This window comes from Paracoccidioides brasiliensis (genome assembly GCF_000150735.1).
Source record: "Paracoccidioides brasiliensis Pb18 unplaced genomic scaffold supercont2.6, whole genome shotgun sequence".
Classification (NCBI taxonomy): Eukaryota; Fungi; Ascomycota; class Eurotiomycetes; order Onygenales; family Ajellomycetaceae; genus Paracoccidioides; species Paracoccidioides brasiliensis.
Window position 1 is genome coordinate 198,563 of NW_011371363.1, and position 19,346 is coordinate 217,908.

Below are 19,346 nucleotides of genomic sequence, written 5' to 3' on the forward strand. Positions count from 1 at the left end.
AACTATCTATCTGTGAATGGCAAACAGTTCAGCAAAAAGAAACTCTCATAAAGTCCATATTTAGCACATCCAAGTCTATATAGAAAGAAGACATTCTAGTGTGTAGTTTGCAGTGCTTTCCAGGTGGGAGGGAGGTTGCTGTGGGTCTCGTAAAATTGTTGTTATTCAACCCTTCCTCAAAATCCCTACTAGGTTGAACTTGGCTCCTCTTCTCTCCTCTCCACTTCCACTTCCCCCTCCCCCTCCCCCTCCCCCTCCCCCTCCTCCCTCACGACTCTCTCGACAACGCCGATGACCCCTCTCCGAAGCTTTCCCGCCAAAGCTTCCAGAAAGGCCATTCACTTCTCTGCTTCTGGCCGTCTTCTTCGACTCAGACATCACCAGTCCCTCGTTTCCCACCATATCATCCGACCTGCATCTACCGGCTCAACCGCTGTTGCTGCTCGATCGAAAACCCCTACACTAGAAATCGAGACACGTTCATCAATCATGGACGTAAAGGCTAAGCAGCAGTATCTTGCTGATTCTCCACCCACCGTCGTCAGGCTAGAGATCAAGCCTCATTTCGACGTGCTGGACGAGAAGCAGAAACGTTATGCCCATTTCATTAGCAGGTTGGTTTTTCGTGTGCCTGCTAGCAGCTCTGCTCAATCGACGTGTTTCTGCTTGGAGACTTGCCCTAATCATAAATACATCTTTCTTCTGTTCTGGTTGTTTTATACAAAGGCTCAGATGCCTCCCAAGAGTCAGAGCTGACCGAGCTACAGAGCAGCCTTCCAAGGAACTCGAATAACCCTGCGCCAGGTTTCCCCGGAATCCGAACCTATCTACGATCTGATCATCTCTCTTTACCGTGCTTGTAACGGCGATTGGAACTCCCTCGCTCAGAAGACCGGCGTGAGCGCGGAAAACCTACGCTTCTTTTTGGAATATGCAGCACAGTTTTTAGGCAACTGCGGGTCATATAAGGGATTTGGGGATTCCAAGTTCGTTCCCAGAATTTCAGCTGCCGATCTGGAAACCCTCGCTTCGGCTACCGCAGAAACAAAGGCAGCATGGGAGAAAGCCAGAAAATCTGGTGGAGGCATATATGAGACCTCCACTCCCGAGTTGATGCATCTAGGATATCCAGAGAAGGGACACATGTCGACATATTACCCAGACTCGCCCACGATTACAACTGAGGAGATCTCCTTGATAGCTTCCTTTTTGGAGAAGAAAAAGCTATTGCCGGAGAACACGAGGCTGCAGAAGACCGATGCCGGAAACTTTGAGCTACTGATAGCTTCGGCGGACAAATCACCAGCGGCCAGTGATCGCGATGTCGGGGAAGTCGATAAGTGGGAGCTCGATGGGAAACTGAAGGGTAAAACGCTCCGGCTAGTCTTTGGCGACTATTCCGAGGAGATGGCGAAAATTGCGCAAAGCATCAAGCAGGCAGAGGTGGACGCTGCAAATGACGTCCAGAAAAGGATGCACGCGCAATACGAGAAGTCCTTCAAGACGGGGTCTCTGGAGGCTTACAAGGAAAGCCAGAGGGAGTGGATCAAAGATGTGGGACCTGTAGTCGAGTCGAATCTTGGGTTTGTGGAAACCTATAGAGATCCTCACGGCATTCGCGGAGAATGGGAGGGGTTTGCTGCTATTGTATGCTGGGTTTTTAAACTCGCACGCTCCCCGCCCATACCTGTAGGTGCAGCGTTGCTAACATCCTACCCCAGGTCAACCAAGAGCGGACCAAGGCGTTTGGAAAGCTTGTTGCCAGTGCAGAGTCAATGATTCCCAAGCTTCCTTGGAGCAAGGACTTTGAAAAGGACCGTTTCCTCTCGCCGGATTTTACTTCGCTCGAGGTCCTCTCATTCGCGGGGAGCGGAATACCTGCTGGCATCAACATTCCAAACTACGACGATATTAGAATGAACCTAGGATATAAAAATGTGTCCCTGGGCAACGTTTTGAGGTATCTTTATCCTGGCTTTCTGACGTTCTCTTTCTCGTGTAATGTATTGACTTTCTATTTTAGTGCCAAAGCGCCCAATGAACCGGTGCCATTTATCAGGGAGCAAGATCTTCAAGTATTCCGGGACTATCGAGACTCCGCGTTCGAGGTCCAGGTGAGTGTTATCCCCTTCCGATTTCGGTTACAGCAGTATTTTCTCTCTATCCACCAATAAACTCTCTAACAGCAAACAGGTCGGCATCCATGAACTTCTGGGTCACGGAACTGGGAAATTGCTCCAAGAAACGGCCCCTGGGCAATATAACTTTGATATCTCTCACCCACCAATCAGTCCTGTAACCAAAAGGCCCATAACTTCCTGGTACAAACCGGGCCAGACCTGGAGTTCAGTCTTTGGTTCCATCGCATCATCATACGAAGAGTGTCGCGCGGAATGCGTCGCCATGGCTCTTGGCTGCGACTTTAAAATACTTGAGCTGTTCGGGTTTGGCAATGGGAAAGAAGATTTAGACGGCGAGGCTGGCAATGTGTTGTACGCCAGCTACTTACAGATGGCTAGAGCTGGTGTCATGGCACTTGAATTCTGGGATCCCAAGAGCTCTAAGTGGGGACAAGCCCACATGCAAGCGCGATACAGCATTATGCGAACATTCCTTGGTGCTGGTGGGGATTTCGTGAAATTGGTGCATAGCAAGGATGACCTTTCGGATCTCGAGATTCACCTTGACCGGTCTAAGATCCTCAGCCACGGCCGTCCGGCGGTGGAGAAGTATCTGCAAAAGCTCCATATTTACAAATCTACAGCGGACTTCGAGGCTGGAAAAATGCTGTACGACGATATTACGCATGTTGATGAGTGGTGGGGATCACGAGTCCGACCGGTTGTTCTTCAGAAAAAAATCCCTCGGAAAGTGTTTGTGCAAGCCAATACGGTTCTAGAGGGTGATAAGGTGGTGCTAAAGGAGTACGAGCCAACATTGGAGGGGATGATTCAAAGTTATGCTGAGCGAGATATCTAGAGGAAAAGGTAATGCCCGAAGAAGTGGCCGGAGTAGCCGACGCCCCTTTCTTCGCCATTTGAGCCCATTGTTATTCAGTTTTAAATGTCCATATTCATGCAGCATGCACTGTTGCCCGTGAGAGCATGGGCAGCATGGCCCTATAATAACCGACTTGTGTGCGTGAAGCAAAGCGGAGGTTCTCAGGAGTCAGTGATTCCCCGCGAGAAAAGAAAAAAGAAAGAGCACATCCACAAGCCAGTATTATTATAGTCCCTCAGCAAAGAATCAGAATACTCAATTTTGCGAAAAGAACTATCATAGCCTCTTGGGAAGAGGGTTATTGACGAGGATGAAACATGCCCTTTAAATGAAAATTTTTATTGTCTGGTAAACAGCGTGCTCTGGTTGGCCAATGATCAATGCCTAGAGGCTCAATAAAGAAGTTTCCATTGATTCATTCTACCACACCACGGAGGAGGGGGGGCTCATTTCACAAGGGCGGCTAGAGAGAATGCCCCCCTCTTCTTCTCTCCTCTCCTCTCCCCTCCCCTCCCCTCCCCTCCCCTCCCCTCCCATACTGTATACATGACGTTGCGTGCCCTCCCTCGGGCCAGGCTAGGGGGTTTAATCTTTTCTCTCATCTGGCTGCCCATTGACCAACCGCCCGATGTTCCTCCTATTGTTCAGTCGGGGATGCTCTGGCCCGATCAAGTCAAGCGTGGTCACATGACCACCAGACCCTTCCTCCTTTAGTTCCCTATTGACGTCCGCCTCAAACAATAGGAAAAAAAACTCAACCTGCTCAATAGATCAGGGAATAACTGGGCAGAGGGGCAGAGGGGCAGAGGGGCAGAGGTTGGCTGGCACGGTCTCGGCTAATCCCAGCACCTCATCTGACTTCTTCTCTTCTTCTGTTCCGTTCGATGATCACACCGACGCTGGGGTTACATCCAAGCCCCAGACCCCAGAAACCATCACCAACACCCCTGTGGTCCAGGGATGCGCGGGTTTCGCTCGAGCTCAATGCTCTCTATTCAGTCTGTTCTCCAATCAACAGCCCCCCTATCCGTGGTTTTTCTCAAAATACAGTCTTGATAATGTGGCGCCGGCTCTCTTCCGTCCTTGGGATCCGGTGGTAAGGAAACATCCCGGTGGCTGTAGTTAAGCATTGCGAAAGGATGTTGTCTACCCCGAACACGCCATGCTTTCTCTCTCCACCGGTAATGGATCCAGCGATAGCCCGAAAGGGACAATAATAGATACCATAATGCTTGCCCCATTTATGTCCAGAGTCGGCATTGGCAAGTTGTTTATTATTATTGTTGCTGTTGTTGTTGTTGTTGTTGTTGCTGGTGCTGGCGCTGGCGCTGGCGCTGGTGGGGTGTTTCTTGATATCTCTTTTATGATGATGTTTATTCTCATGAGCAAATAGCAAGTGCTGATAGCAAGTGCTGATGGTTATTGAATATGGCTGCTCCACCTTTTCTTCCTAGCAACTTTTATTACTTTATTGATGCATTATAAGGATTTTTGCTTATCCATCCAGCTATCTCTATTAGTATTATTATTCTGCTCTCAGGGTTCCCCTTCATCGTCACGCCCTCCCTCCTCTTATTGTTGTTTCAGCATAGTGAGGCACTTTAGATTTTAATGCGGCCTTTTTTTCTTTTCTTTTTGCGTGGCTGAGCATTTTGCTTCCTTTCACTCCTGTGGAGTACTATTCTCTCATATGGTGTCTAAAGCGGACAGGCCCACTCTCTCTATTGCTTGATTGTTGACCGCATACAGCCGCATCTGTTCGCCCTCCCACCGCCATCTTCATTATTTGGGTCATATATAGGGCTGTGCTGTCATATCAGCAGCTACCCGTATCCCAACTTATTCTTGACCCGCATCTTTCAGTCCAGATTTGAGTATACAATTATCATATTCGCCCAACAAAAGTGAAAATCACAACCTTGACTGTTTCGCAACTGCAATATTTTCTTATCTATATACATACAACACTCGACTCAAACCCATAAAAACCTCACTCCATATATTCATTTCTTCGTTGATACCCTACACCTTCCATACCTCAAAGCCAGAAAACCTCTGTTGGCTTTCTTTTATACATACTCTACTCCAAGCAACAAGATGCTCCCTCCTTCAGACTCCGTCAACCACCAAAGCCTGAAACTGGCTGAGTTTGTCGCCAGTCTCCGCTCTCAGAACAGACTTGCTTCTGTGCCACCACCGCCATATACAGTTTCAACCGTCCCTACTCTAACGGACGATTCACTTGCTGACATAGTTGACGATGAAGATGAAGAAGAGACGCCATCCATGGCCCCCATTATCATCAAAATCGATACATCGATAGATATTGAGGGGCAGGGAAATACCATCGTCATTCCCACCTCCATAGGCAGATCAACAGCGGAGCAAGCTCCCTCTATCATTTTTCCATCCTCGTCACAAACTAGCGAAAAATCTCTCCTACAGCAACTTCAAAAACAGCGACAGTTTAAATCGGCGCAGCTGGCTTCGACTATCATCTCTGCGCTGAAAGCGTCGGGTGTTCTAGACGACAGGGAGACGGGTAAACAGCAACCCGTGGAAGTCAATGTCAGCTCTGGCATACGCATTAGAGGTGATAGAAATGTTGTATGCGCTGGTGTTCCGAAGAAGGAGGAGTTGACTCCTGCTGAGAGTGAGGATGCTTCCCCTGAGAAAGGACCATCGTCATTGTCGTCGGAGTGGAAGAGGAAAAGGAGTGCTAGCTCGGTATGTGTATTTTTATTTCCTATTTTTTGTTAATTATCATTTTCTTTTCTGTATATAACCTATTAACAATCATTCTTAGCAACCTGTCGACATGCCTTGTGCAAAAAGAAACCTCAGCTTTAAATGAGAACGACTTCTAGCCCGAGAAGTCTCAATCCTGTGCATTTTACATCAACTGCATCAATGTCATTCTTCCAAACCATATCGACAACAGGGTGGAAACTGCATTTTTCTTGCCCTGCGTCTCGCCCAGAGGAATTTTCGTCTAGTCCAAAATACGAGTACGTCTCCATAATCGAGGTTCTCTCCCAGCTCGCTTCCGTGAGAAGCATCAAATCATCAACCTACCTCGACATGGCTTTTCAGATTCCCGCAAGCGGCCTGAAACATTCACCAGGAAGTCTTTCAACCCAGCACCTTTGCTCCCAAAGAAAGCATGCACAGCGCCGTTTTCAACAGCTCCCATTATCCAGATTATTCTATGCAGCCAAGCATTACCTCTCGTCGTCATTGGCTTTCACCGCCTTTGCAAGCTTCACATCACACAGATCCGGAAAACATAGCTGTTGTACAAAGCACGTGCACCACGCATGCATGTATCCGTGCATACCCTCTTTGCATTTATTATGACACACCGTTGCTCCTTGAGTGCTTTGGTAAGAGAAAATTACTTTTGCCGTTTAGTAATGTTCGCAAGCATACATTAAGTACACATGGAAGGTGGGAAATACCGGAGGCAAACCCCGGGGGGGGAATCTAAAATCCATGTCTGGGAAAGGGGGTCGGGTTGTATGGTTGGAACCAAGTAATAATAAACCGGTAAAGAAAGGATTCGTTGTACGGATGAATAATGAATTCCTTCTCTTTTCGATATGTAAATAAAAGACGGGATTATATGTCCCCATGGCACTTAATGTATAGAGACATAATTCACAAATGGATGATGTGTAAAATTATTCCTGTTTCTGGTGTTAACGTATTGATTGTATTAGAGGTATGGGGAAGAATGAATATACTCACCCCCCCAGCTCGGAGTTGCCGGCGGCGCCTACAAACATACACATAAATAGCCACAAAAGAACAAGTTCCGACCTCTGGATTCAAATGCAAAAAAATTAAAAAAAAAAAAAAAAAAACCCCAAGCAAAATCACGATCTAATCTTTGATTAAGAACGTGCGGCAGTAGATGAAATCCACACTGCATCATAAAGATTAATACATTGCGCGCTCACTCGTATCTCCTCCCTCCATGTGTACAGAGTACGCACGAGAGATGTTGCCTGCTAAACAATAACAATTAAAAGGGGTACAGTGCATTGATTGTATATAAGGTACATACATATAATGATACATTTCACACACGAGCAGAAGAGAACAAGCCGAATAGGGGAAATAAGGGGGAATAAAAAAAAAAAAAAAAAAAAGAAAAAGTTGGGGAAGAAACCAAAAAACCCCCCTGTTGAGTCTGAAAGTTCGTCGCAATAAAAATCAAAAAAGAAAAAAAAAAAAAAAGAACTTTCATCACTGTGCGAGATGGAGCAGAATAAGTAGTACGCAAAAATTAGTTACCCAACACGCCGTCATCATACTAGGCATTTTGTTTGTTCGCCTCGAATGCGAGAGTCATAAAAAAGAAGCAGGCAAAACAATTCAATTTTAAATTTTATCTTTGGCTTTACGTTGTTATCAAAATTAAAAATCAACGCCCAACAGGCACATCATGGCGATGAAGCCCCTTTGACCAAACTGGTAGCCGCTTATCACGCTCATAGAGCAAGCCGCAGTTGTGGCATAGAGTCTGCAATACACAGATATAGTTCATCTCGTTAGTATTCATTCTTAAACACACATCTGGGACTATAGTTTGGGGGAGTGGAGTGGAGTGGAAGCGTTTGCTCACCCTTGGGCCAGCTGGCCCGTCTCTAACAGCCCAAACCGCCGTACCCCAGACAGCACAATGGGAACAGCGCCATGTTTGTCTCTCCCTATTCAATATGTTAGCTTCACACACATCCATTATCATCGTAAAGGAAACAACAAACCAGTCGCTAAGTGTGCCTCCACCCCCGCCATACCCAGCACCAGCCCCCGTATCCGGTGTGCCCCTCCCCGGAGTTCCACTCCTCCCACCCAGCGGACTAAGACTCCGGAACCGGCGCTTCTTCTTCGTCCTCTCCCCCCTCCCCATCGGCTCACTGCCATCTGGAATATCAAAATATCCGACCCCGCCACCACCGCCACCACCACCACCACCACCAGACGAACTCAGCTGCCTCGACAACTCCGGCGCAATGCCACTCGTCGACGAAAACCTCGCCGTCTCCCGCCGTAGTCGACGAAGCTGCCGCTCCCTATCACCCTCACGCTTCTCAATTTCTTCCTTGGATAGCGTCTCAACCTTGGGTTCCCATTCATCCCCCAGACCGTCTGGGTCATACCGCCACCCGGCCTCCTGTCCATTTGCAGCCTGGTTGTCGATTTCATTTCCATACCCGCCAAGCCCACTGATTAAGCCGCCACTTTCACACACCTCCTTCTTCAGTTTGAGGACAGCTTCGTAGATCCCATGTGCGATAGCGCAGACCCATTCGGGACCCAGGCCAAGATCTGCACAGGTCACACGCGCGAAATCCTCGGCCAGCCCCCTGTGGGTGTAGCAAGGACCATTCAAATTTGTCTGTGTAGAGTCTGTTTTGGAGATTGATGTTCAGATTGACAATGCAGCGGTATGCGTCGTCGGGGTTTAGCTCGTTGTCGCTCAATGAGGGTTGTTGTGATGATGATACCACCACGCTTCCTTTGCCGGTGGGTGTGTCGACGAGGGTTGCTGGTGTCGCTGCGCTCGTGGCACCGGGTGTGGCGGAGGCGTCTCTGGAAAGGGATGCGTGGGGATTACCCATAATGGCCTGTTGCTGTTGCTGGTGCAGGCTTTGAAATAGAGGGTGGAGCGCGACACCTGCGTACTCTTCCAGCTGTTGCCGGAGTTGGTTGGATATAGCCATGGCCATTGCTTGCGGATTCGGTAGATCCAGGTCGCGAACCATGGTCAGAGCGAACTCCTCGGGAGTCGTTAGTGCTTCGTGTAAATTCCAGAGAAAGCTATCCTTGATTCGATAGGGAGGTGCTGGGTCGGGTTTCCGGTATGCCTGGGAGGCAGGGTTGAGTCCGAGTTCTTGGTAGTTTCGCGGTAAAGGGAATGGTTCTGCGGGTTGGAACGCGGGCACTTCAAGGTCGATACGGATAGGTACTAATGTCAAGGGTAATTGTACCTGGACGCCCAAATGTTGCTTCTTCCTAAACAGAAACCAACGAATCCCTAGTAAGTTTTTATACCATATCAAACCTCCAGTATGTCTCTTGTGAGGTCTCAAAGGGTAAACACATACGACGGCTTCGATACTCTCTTAACCACCCAATCCCTAAAATTCGGCTGGACATTAACAGGATGTGAAATTTCCGTCCCTATCTTCTCCCCCGCTGGTCCTCTATCTGGCTGGCTTTCTTCCCTCCTCAAACTCCTCAGCCCCGTCGGTCGTCGAGGTCCCTCACTGTCCTCGAAGTCGTCATCATCATACCCATCCTCTGCATAGTTTACCGCAATGGTGCCGCGTTTCGTCGTCCGCACACCGGGGGTACTCTGTGTTGGGGGGATGTTCGGGATGAGGAGCGCGTTTGCGTATTGGCGGAGGCGAGGAGAGTAGGAGGTCATATACCCGTAGACCGGGGCCATTTTTGTCGTATGTTGGGGGTCAGGGACAGTATCTATCTCTCTACCGCGCCTTCACTCATTTGGTGAAGCTCAGATATGAAGAAGAATGAATGTACGTATGCAGTGTGAATAAAGCCCCAAGCGGATGGACGAGGACACACACACACACACACTTACACACACACACACATACACACACACACCCCACCACACACTATTGTTCTTAATTGATCCTGTGAACAGGACTCAAAACCGGAAACGAAGAACTAGGAGCCCCAGATGAAACAAATGATTATCGGGAGGAACTGTTTAAAAAGAAGAATTGACTAAATCCCAGAATTGTTGGGGCTGATTCCAAGATTGTAGCAACAGACCGCTTCTATCAGGCGCAACTACGCTAATTCCCTATTTAGTTTAGCGCAGCCGCAGAGCCTCATCTCTAGGCGCCACGGCAAGCGCAACTGGGGAGATTTGCGTCTACCGTTTTAGGAGATCCTTTGCTTCATATACGGAGGAAGAGCATCCTACATATATGTTATACGGTCATACATGGAATACATCTATATCTACCTATGTAGGCGGACGAACTCAGCGTACTTAAATCAAATAAATCGAAACTATCTTTGACTTGCCTGGTAACCAACTCTTGGAGGAAAGCTGTAGATTAATAGCTCTACCACTACTACTGAACATTAAATTGAGCTGTGCAAGGTATCTAGAATAAAAGATAAACCAATTTCTCCCGTATTAACATGATATGGCGTTTTTGCAGTGGCAATAATATATCTCTTTTTGTCTTTGTTTTCTGAACTATCGGGGGAACAAAACCTGCTTATAACCGCATTTGAAAGGGGTAATAAAATAAGATCGAGACTAAACTTTCAACAACATAAGCCTAAGTGCCTAGTAGTCAAAAAGAAAATGAACGAGGAAAAAAACAAGTTCCGGGGATGATGAGAGATACACACGTTGTCGCAAACAGGTAGACATACGCTGTGAGAAATGAAAATTAAAAAGCAAAGAATTAATAAGAAGTCAGGGCATTCGTGGTATAATTACAAAAGTAGGCATGCCAGTGGCAGAACATAGGAAAATATGCTTCACACGCACGTAGTTAGCTTCAGCTTGAGAGGTTTCTTGGGAGGATAAAAGTATATATTATTTTATTCAGCGTAGCCCAATGACACTCTAGATAGGTACGTTAGTTCAGCGACACGACATTTCATGACCCCAAGCAAATAGAGACAGGGGCTATTGGTAACATAGAGGGCACACTCACCATTTCAAGAGTCCATACCCGGCGAATCCAGACTTTGAGCTTCCCCTCGACTCCTTCGACGCCCTCGAGCTCGACACCCTCCCACCAGCACCGTCGAGCCGGTTTTCTCCAGAATAGAAGCAGCTTCTGCGCCATGCCGACCACATTATTGCCGGACAGGTCACCTCGCATGTCCGTTCGAAGCTTAGCCAGCGCCAAACTGCAGATCACGGCCTTGTTGGGCTCCCCGGCGCGATGGCCCCATCGATCGTCGTGATTGAAACCGCTGTCATATCGTTAGCAATTGATAAATGTATGGGTGTAGATAAATAATATGGAAATGTAAATTAAAAGCCTACCCAGCGGTTAACATCTCGATAAGGTGCTGTTCAGTCGATCCGGGCTCGTCGCTTTTTCGTAGGCCTGAGAAGATCCCGTCTTGCTTCAACAAGACTCTTCCCGCTGCTCGCTTAACTTCAATCATTTCCGCATGGTCAATATCGGTCACGGGCGGGATTGCGTAGAAGTCAAGGTCTTCACGAAGAACGATAATGCCAGCACGGCCTTGCAACATATCCCTCGTTGATCCATGCATAGGATCCATAGAATAATCGCCGTCCGCTGATGCGGTTGGAGATGGCGTGGCTGAAGGAATTGATTGTGCTACAGTGCGGAAGAAATCTAGCATGTATTGCAGGGAAGCTGGGTCATACTGAAAGTTCATATTAAGTGAGTGTTCACTTCAATACAGTTGGAATAAAGGTGACATAAAATGATGAAAGAAAGAGGGAAAAACATCGTTGCACTTACGTCGACGGGATATACGTCACCCTCATGGAATGTTCCCATGTGTCCATCAGGAAGGAGTCCATTTGGGAATAGAGATAGCAAAACGAACTCGGGTAAAGTAAGCAGTTCGTCTCGCGACAGCGTGAATCGAGTACCTCTGTTATCTTGGACGTCAGTTACATGATAACTTCTAGGGGCCCCCCTCATCAACAAAGGTATATACTGACCGTAAATCTAACGTTATATGATCATCGCCTCCAACATCTTCAAACCAACCAGAGTTAGCGATTTCAGCAAATACCATGCAGCGTCTACCAAGACACCATAATGTAACCACGTACCTCCAAGAGTATTAATCGGTCCTCCCCCAGTTTGCTGAACCTGTGTAATGATAGAAGCAGCTCCCCCCGGGCCGGCCATAACGTATGTAAACGACTGAAGTGGACTCGATCCTTCAGAATATGGTGGTGGCGGTTCTCCGTCGTCAAGGCCTTTACCTGATGCCGACGCTTCTCCTGTCTTATCCCGCGAAAGCTGTGCCTTTGTATCTAAAACAACAGGAGGGTGAACAGGCAATGGAGACGTCAATGTTTCCTCAAATGGAGGTGTCGGTGCGAAGGCTGGGAGACACGGAAATCTAGACTCTGTGATAGAGGTCTGGATGTAACCGAGCTCTTCGTCCTGCACTGAGTAGAGGGATGAGAACGGCGGTGGACAGGGAGAAGGGAATGGAAAGGGTGAGTTCGAGGAAGAGGCACAGCCAGGCGAATGGGGAGGAGGAGGAGGAGGAGGAACGGTATAGGAATCGTCTGGGTTCTCCACGGTGGTCGTGGTGCGGTCTGAATGAGATGGCAGCGCCGTGTTGGGCGAGCCTGATGGGTCTCGATTGTCCGACAAAGCGATGGGAGGAGATATCTAAATGATCTTACAGAGTATATCGATATCAGATTGGACAGGGTTGGCGCTTAAAACGAGAGTTTGCTTTTGCGAAGCGGAAGCAGAATTGGGGCAGTTGGGTGTCTATGGCAGGGGAAGTGAGAGTCTGGTGCAGAAATCAGAAAGGAGAGACGGGCGCAGAGATCGCGGAATGATACTAGATTCGGTCTATAGGGATTCGAGGAGCGAAAGGGAGAGTGGGAGACGATATGAGGGCATGGGGCTGCGAGGGTCTGGCAACATATATAGGAGCTCGGACAGATGAGAGGGCGATGTTGACTGAGTCAAACGGTACATGTAATGAATGGCTATGCTGTAGATCAATACGCGGCGAGTGGACAGAATTGGAATCCGGATGGTGGAGGAGGCGGAAGTGGGGTCGCTGTTGTTGTTGTTGCTGAGAGTTGGTTGATGGTTGTTTGGTGGTAGAAGCTGGCAATGGACTGGGGCAAGTTGAGGCTCAACTAGATATGCAGCCGATGTTTAAAGGGATGATGACACTAGCAACATCCAATCACATAAACATATAAGACAGCCATGGATGTATGAACAGTATCTACAATAAAACTCAATCATCTTTTTTTCAAATAACAAATACAATTACTCTTTTTGCAGCTGCTCCTTTGAAGATTAAACATACAACATACAGGAGTGATTGGGTATCTGCTTCTAGCATATATGTGTTTGAAATGATCTCTGTTATTGAATAACCATAAGACTGTGTCCAATATCCAAACCTTGGGACTTGAAAATTATGTATTCTGGCTGCTGCATCCACTGTAATCTGCTAGTTATTAATGCATGGTAAAAACGGATAGTATATCTAAAATACAAAAATACTTGTACAAACCCCGTGATGCTCCAAACTCCCAGGAATGCTTTGCCTCCTCGATCAAGTCAAACAGCGAGCTTGAAACCAACAAGGTCAGGGCAATAAGAAAACCAGTACAGGTCGCTGGGTGAACAGTGTATTTATCCGACATAAAACACTTTTTCAGCCCGCTTCTCTCATATCGAACATCAAGGTTCATTCTTCGTGAAATACTCAAGTGACGAATTTGAAAAGATCGTTGGACGTAACGTCCAAATTCTAATATCTATACTGGTTGATGTGAATCAGGCATCTCGTAAGGAACCCTTGATTTCGGATAGGGTGTGGTGGCTTGTTCAAGATCGCTCAACTTGCTGGTTCCACTGTCGATGGTCTTTAAAATAGGAGCAGCTCCGGTATCGGTTTCTTGGGCTCTTTTCTGTTCGGGATAATACTGACCACCAGGATGGAGTGGCTGTGCCGTCTGGAAAGCCTTCGTTAGCACGCACAGACAAGCAACACTGTGATAAATCTATGAAATCAAGTGTACCGCTGTCCATGCGCTTTTTCTGATCTCCCTGGGAAAATCATTTTTATATTTTTATGGAAGGGTACTGACTGGGAGGAATTCATCGCCGTCGATGACGACCTCGCGATCGCGGAGTTGTCGCATTAGTGCAAGGAAGTTGCTTTCTTTGAATTTCTGGCTTTGGTCATGGCTGACGCTGTCGAGTAATTGTCCGGCCGTTTTGGCGAGTTCATCGGATTCGTTCGTCCCCTCATCCGGGGGTCGTATGGTGTCTGAGCCTATTCTAATGGTTTGCTGAACCTCAAGTGGCTCTGTAGTCCCCTCTTCTTGCGATTTCTGCTCTTGAAGTTCAACCTCCGCTCGGGCTTCAGCAAAAGCTGCCTCGAAAGCGGATTCATCAAAGACAAATTGTTCCTTATGTTCTTGCACGTGGGACTGGTATGGATCCTGATACACTGGGTGGTGGCTGCTCATCCCACCAAATCCCATCACACCCATAACAGGGCCGTATCTAAAGGGCGTTTGAGGTGTGTGTGTTGCAGGTGGTTCAGACTGGGGTTTTTGATGGACTTCTCGCATGAAGTCATTCTGCCAGCTGCTAGCAGATGACTCTGGCCGGAATTGTTGTTGGGATACATGTTGGGAAGGACTGGAAATTTGTAGGTTTTGGAAATCCGACGCCCACCCCGGATTTTGAATATGATTAAGTGCCGGTCCATGGGCTGCTGGAGGCAAAAACGACGCAGGGTGTTGGATATCAGAAAGAGGAGGCCCGGGAAGACCTGCTTCGAATGCGTTGAATTCTGGATCTAGGGCGCCATCATTATGGTTTTGTGATCGGAACCCCTATTGAACGATTAGTAAAACAGAGTGCAGTAGAGAGGTAGAATCCAAATTTGGGAGTGGATACCTGAGCGGGCGACTGGCGGGAAAGTATGCGGTCTTGTTGAAGAGTCCTATCAACGGAGGAATGTTTCTGAAAGTTCTGGAGAGCATTTGAGGGGCCGCAAAGCGCATCCGCCATCGTGCCGTAATCTGTAACCGGTAATAGGGAAATAACACCTCAGATATATCAACTGTAGTCAAATAGGCCTCAAAGTCACTGGACTAGAGACAGGAGTCAAAGTTGAGAACAAGGTTGTGTATGGGTGTTATCTAGGTAATTCGGCAGGGTAAGGTGGGTTGGGGTAGATAGATCTTGGGAGGATTGAGGCTATCTTGATAAGACATATATCGAGAGATATGTACATATGTACAGGATACACTCTTTTTGTCCTTTTAAGTCACCAACTCTCCCCTGTATTCGCCTATAGGTACCATATGGTATATATGATTGTGCTGAATGCAAGAGTTGATGTTGACGATAAAAGAATGCCTGGTTGGACCGAGGCTAGTTATGGGTAACAGGGGCTTATGTCAGCAGTGATGCCCAAATAAGAAGGGGGTTGGCGCTGCGTCTAAATTTGCCTGTTTGGGTGGCGCTTAAATATCTCTTAGTCCAAGTCAAGTCTTCGCGGCTATAGCGCCTAGCTGCCGTTCGAAGATCATCGGCATAAGAAGCACGGATACAACAAACAAATTGACACCGGACACCAACGACAATTTCCTCACATACACGCGATTGCCATTGCCATTTTATATACAATAGCCAAGATGGTGAGGAGTTCCCCTATCCCACAGCTTTCCGTTGTGCTGCTCTGCTCTAACCGCTCTCTAGGCGCAAGTTATAACGAATTCTGGACACGATGACATGATCGTATGCAACCTCCTATTGCAACTGCTCCTCTTAACAGCTTCACTTCTCTCGTGATATATCCTACCAGCTCTAACCAAACTCCTCCTCGCATAGCATGATGCAGCGTTAGACTATTACGGTCGCAGACTGGCAACGTGTTCGTCAGACAAAACAATCAAGATCTTCGAGGTAGACGGCGCCGCTCACAGATATCTCGAGACGCTGAAAGGGTATGGAACTCCCCATTTTTCACTAGAAATTACGCTGTCTAGTACTAAAGGTGATTGTACTTAAAAGACACGAGGGAGCAGTATGGTGTGTTTCTTGGGTTCGTACAATTCAATCCTCGTCAAATAATACCAAAATATCTGATAAAACTCTTAAATTTACCAGGCGCATCCCAAATTCGGAACAATTCTAGCCTCTTCCTCCTACGACGGCAAAGTCCTCATATGGCGGGAGCAAGCCTCAAGCACCGCCTCCACATCCCCTGGCACCTCCTGGTCCAAAGTCTTCGACTTCTCCCTGCACACCGCTTCCGTCAACGCCATATCATGGGCGCCCCACGAGAGTGGATGTCTGCTCACCTGTGCTTCATCTGACGGCAACGTCAGCGTGCTCGAGTTCAGCGACAACAGCTGGACCCACCAAATCTTTCATGCACATGGTATGGGAGTCAATTCTGTCAGTTGGGCACCCGCCGCGGCTCCTGGATCTATCATTAGCGCGAATCCCAGCGTAGGACAGTTGCGTAGATTTGTGACTGGTGGGAGCGATAATCTCGTAAAGATATGGGAATACAAGTACGTTTTGTTTTATATACGCCATTCAAAAAGTCCTCATCTGCATGGTTGGAAAAATTGGATATTCTTTCCTGACATGAATCAAACAGCCCGGAAAGCAAGACCTACGCAATGGTCAAGGTGTTGGAAGGCCACACAGACTGGGTTCGCGACGTGGCCTGGTCGCCTAGCATCCTCTCCAGATCCTACATCGCCTCCGCTTCCCAAGATAAAACCGTCCGCATCTGGACATCCGACCCAACGAACCCAGCCGAGTGGACTAGCCAGCACCTCGAGTTCGATAGTGTCTTGTGGCGTGTCAGCTGGAGTCTGAGTGGGAATATTTTGGCTGTCAGCGGTGGTGATAATAAAGTAAGCTTGTGGAAGGAGAGTTTGAAAGGGCAGTGGGAGAAGGTGAAGGATATCGAGGAGTGAGGAAGAACGGGGAGGTTTATCTTATCTTTTTGTCTATCCGTTTTCATCCTTTTTAATGATATAGCCGGGCGTATGTTTTATTATGTTCATATATGTTTCTTTTCGCCCGCGAACGGAGTCGCTTCTTTTTCCTGACTTTGAATGGAAAAGCTGGGATAATAAACCGATTTTATTTCTGCGGTTATCTCTCTCCTCTCAGCAGGCAAGCTTATTCATTCCTCAAAAGACTGAGGATCCCCCTCTACCACCCCGTTCACCATTTTCAATCTGTAACATAAATCGCATCGAAGTCTGGGAATAACAAACCCCATAATTTCATCGGGGTTAGCCGCTCACTCCTTATCCCCCCGCTAACTTCCCTCAAACTCACTGCACAATTTCCGAGTCTCTTGCCCTAACTCCACCCTTCGCCTTTTTTTCTCCTAACCCACCACCATTCCCAGATAAGATCAAATAAAACTTAGAAAATAAACGGCCCCATCTCCTCCATCATATCCTTCCATCCCCCCATCATAAGTCCCCTCCCCCCCAACAACAACAACCACCACCAAGGAACAATCACCCTTCATACCCATTCGTAAACTCGAAATTTAACTGTCCATGTCCACTGACGGCCACACCCTTCCTCCTCAACTCCACCGTTATTGATGCTATTACCATGGCAACTGCCATTGACATCACCAACAAAGGCATAAAAATCAGGTTTAATGGCATACGTTACAAAGCGTATGGGATCCCAAGCCGGGGTGCCAGCTTGGGCGGGGAGGTCTTCTGCGAAGCCACGGACGGAGAAGGGGGAGGGATTGGCTGTAGCAGTTGCCACAGTTTTCGATATATAAGGATGCTGCATAAAGGGAAAAAAAATACATCTTACCAACAAGAAGCGTAGACAACATGTTTAGCCACAGCTTCTCCTTGGCCCCTTCCTCCATTTTGGAAAGAAGGCGTTTGCGCCAGCATAAAGCTGCGCACTCTGTATTCGTCTTCTGAAGTCCTATCTACCGCCGGGGGATCATTCTCTTCCAAGAACCTTGCACTCCAGACTCCAGAGCTGGGCGGAAGAATAGATTCTGCAAAAGTATCTGCAGGTACGGGCCATGTGGCACATATCGGCATCATCTGCCACGAGTATGGCGCTCAGTTAAATCAACTTAAAACGTCGAGAGTTAGTACGTAATAGAAAACGAGATACGGGGATTGAAATGCTGATTGATATTCACGCAGGCTCTATGCCGTGAAATCATTCTTCCTCTGACGATGAGATTCAACACCTTTTTTTCCATTTAGCTTGCAGGAGAAAGTTAAGGATGGGTGAAAATAGGAAGGGGAATGTATTTCCGTATATCTGTGGCTCATTAAAGGTGAATTCCACTTGCAGCTATTTCAAAAGCCACACTATATATTATCGTCTCATATCACTTCTATATCTCACTTTCAGCGCAGCGGTCGTGCAACTTCACATCGGAAATCAGAACAGCAAGAACCAACAGAATGTGATCTTGAGTGGATAGATCACAAGTCATAGTAGGATAATACGCTAAAATAATCCGAAAAGGATGGAAAAAAGATAATCATGATGCTGTGAAAGTATCATGACTGAAAGAAGAACTCAGCAAATGATATAAGGAGTAGGAAGGGCCACACCGACATGACAGGCTCAGTCGTAGTAGTTTGCTTTGGGCGGTTTATCAAGCTGGGATAATATGAAAAACTAATACCCAATAGCAGTACCTTGCGGTGACAGGGAAGATAGAAGCTGTGTCGAGGAGATGTGTTGGAGATGTCAATGGGAGCTCAATGAAGAGAGACAAATAGACGACGAGTCTAGCATCCAGAGTCATTCTGAGGGGTTTCATCGTCGAATTTCAAACTCTTGCCTAACCCGCGAAAAAATTGGGAAATTGGAAAAAGAAGTGAGCCAAGTTCGCTTTTCACCAGCAGCATTCGAGCTATGCTGCTGTTTTCCTAGCCACAGATTTTCACCATAAGGTAAGGTGCGTGCTCTATCAGGGATGATGACGGGAGGACTCATCCATCATTTGTATAATTCCGTGTTGGGATTAGCTACGAAGCTCAACGTCTAGAAGGCCCAAATCAAAAATCACAGAACCCTGGAGATATATACTGCGTGCCTTGGAGCAGTGATGTCGTGGAGATGGTGTGTTGAAAGCCTCAACAACCATCAAAAAGGGGCTGGTAAGACGACCGGACTTAGTCAGCCCGTCTATCAGGGGCGCAATCAATCCCTAGAACCTGAGGAGTATTTGAACAACAACGCGTGTGAATCCATCATCCATGTAATTCAAAGATTCGATATTCTCCGCTACATAACTAACCGTCTCGCTGTTTACGCAGTTTTCACCAGAATGAGCTCTGGTCGTGGAAGGCTCTCAAAAGCTAGTAAACCACAGAGTTATTAAAGAGACTTACAGCTAGCTGGCTGTATATACATTATCAAATCTCATTATTCTCTTCATTTTCACTCTTACAGAGCAAATGCAGAAACGAAAAGAAAATTTGAAACACAAACAGCCTTGAAAATAATAAATAAATAAAATAAAACAATTGGCTATTGACAGATCGAGGACAACTAGACAGGAGAGAGCTTTTTGAATTCAGAGTGAAAATCCAGGGG

The 19,346-nt window shown here is 47.3% G+C and overlaps 7 protein-coding genes across 7 annotated transcripts; 3 read left to right on the plus strand and 4 right to left on the minus strand.

Annotated features, from left to right (window-relative positions):
• Positions 1-291: 291 nt before the first annotated feature.
• PADG_05160 (dipeptidyl-peptidase III) lies at positions 292-2,979 on the plus strand (the record flags this gene model as incomplete). The annotated part of the gene is made up of 5 exons (XM_010762317.1): positions 292-614; positions 768-1,647; positions 1,722-1,960; positions 2,024-2,114; positions 2,194-2,979. The coding sequence occupies 5 exons, from the start codon at positions 292-294 to the stop codon at positions 2,977-2,979; spliced, it is 2,319 nt and encodes a 772-aa protein (XP_010760619.1).
• Positions 2,980-5,097: 2,118 nt separating this feature from the next.
• PADG_05161 (uncharacterized protein) lies at positions 5,098-5,854 on the plus strand (the record flags this gene model as incomplete). The annotated part of the gene is made up of 2 exons (XM_010762599.1): positions 5,098-5,727; positions 5,807-5,854. 2 exons carry the CDS (start codon positions 5,098-5,100, stop codon positions 5,852-5,854), a joined length of 678 nt encoding a protein of 225 aa, XP_010760901.1.
• Positions 5,855-7,426: 1,572 nt separating this feature from the next.
• Positions 7,427-9,457, minus strand: PADG_11886 (uncharacterized protein; the record flags this gene model as incomplete). The annotated part of the gene is made up of 5 exons (XM_010762807.1): positions 7,427-7,525; positions 7,628-7,712; positions 7,770-8,404; positions 8,445-9,021; positions 9,114-9,457. 5 exons carry the CDS (start codon positions 9,455-9,457, stop codon positions 7,427-7,429), a joined length of 1,740 nt encoding a protein of 579 aa, XP_010761109.1.
• Positions 9,458-10,658: 1,201 nt separating this feature from the next.
• PADG_11887 (uncharacterized protein) lies at positions 10,659-13,450 on the minus strand (the record flags this gene model as incomplete). The annotated part of the gene is made up of 6 exons (XM_010762808.1): positions 10,659-10,980; positions 11,054-11,406; positions 11,505-11,640; positions 11,711-11,747; positions 11,825-12,322; positions 13,270-13,450. The coding sequence occupies 6 exons, from the start codon at positions 13,448-13,450 to the stop codon at positions 10,659-10,661; spliced, it is 1,527 nt and encodes a 508-aa protein (XP_010761110.1).
• Positions 13,451-13,516: 66 nt separating this feature from the next.
• On the minus strand, positions 13,517-14,783 carry PADG_11888 (uncharacterized protein; the record flags this gene model as incomplete). The annotated part of the gene is made up of 3 exons (XM_010762809.1): positions 13,517-13,714; positions 13,850-14,605; positions 14,670-14,783. The coding sequence occupies 3 exons, from the start codon at positions 14,781-14,783 to the stop codon at positions 13,517-13,519; spliced, it is 1,068 nt and encodes a 355-aa protein (XP_010761111.1).
• Positions 14,784-15,412: 629 nt separating this feature from the next.
• Positions 15,413-16,711, plus strand: PADG_05164 (protein transporter SEC13; the record flags this gene model as incomplete). Its single annotated transcript, XM_010762600.1, has 6 exons — positions 15,413-15,415; positions 15,477-15,515; positions 15,609-15,724; positions 15,792-15,822; positions 15,888-16,297; positions 16,387-16,711. 6 exons carry the CDS (start codon positions 15,413-15,415, stop codon positions 16,709-16,711), a joined length of 924 nt encoding a protein of 307 aa, XP_010760902.1.
• Positions 16,712-17,276: 565 nt separating this feature from the next.
• On the minus strand, positions 17,277-17,827 carry PADG_05165 (uncharacterized protein; the record flags this gene model as incomplete). Its single annotated transcript, XM_010762318.1, has 2 exons — positions 17,277-17,518; positions 17,590-17,827. 2 exons carry the CDS (start codon positions 17,825-17,827, stop codon positions 17,277-17,279), a joined length of 480 nt encoding a protein of 159 aa, XP_010760620.1.
• Positions 17,828-19,346: the final 1,519 nt, after the last annotated feature.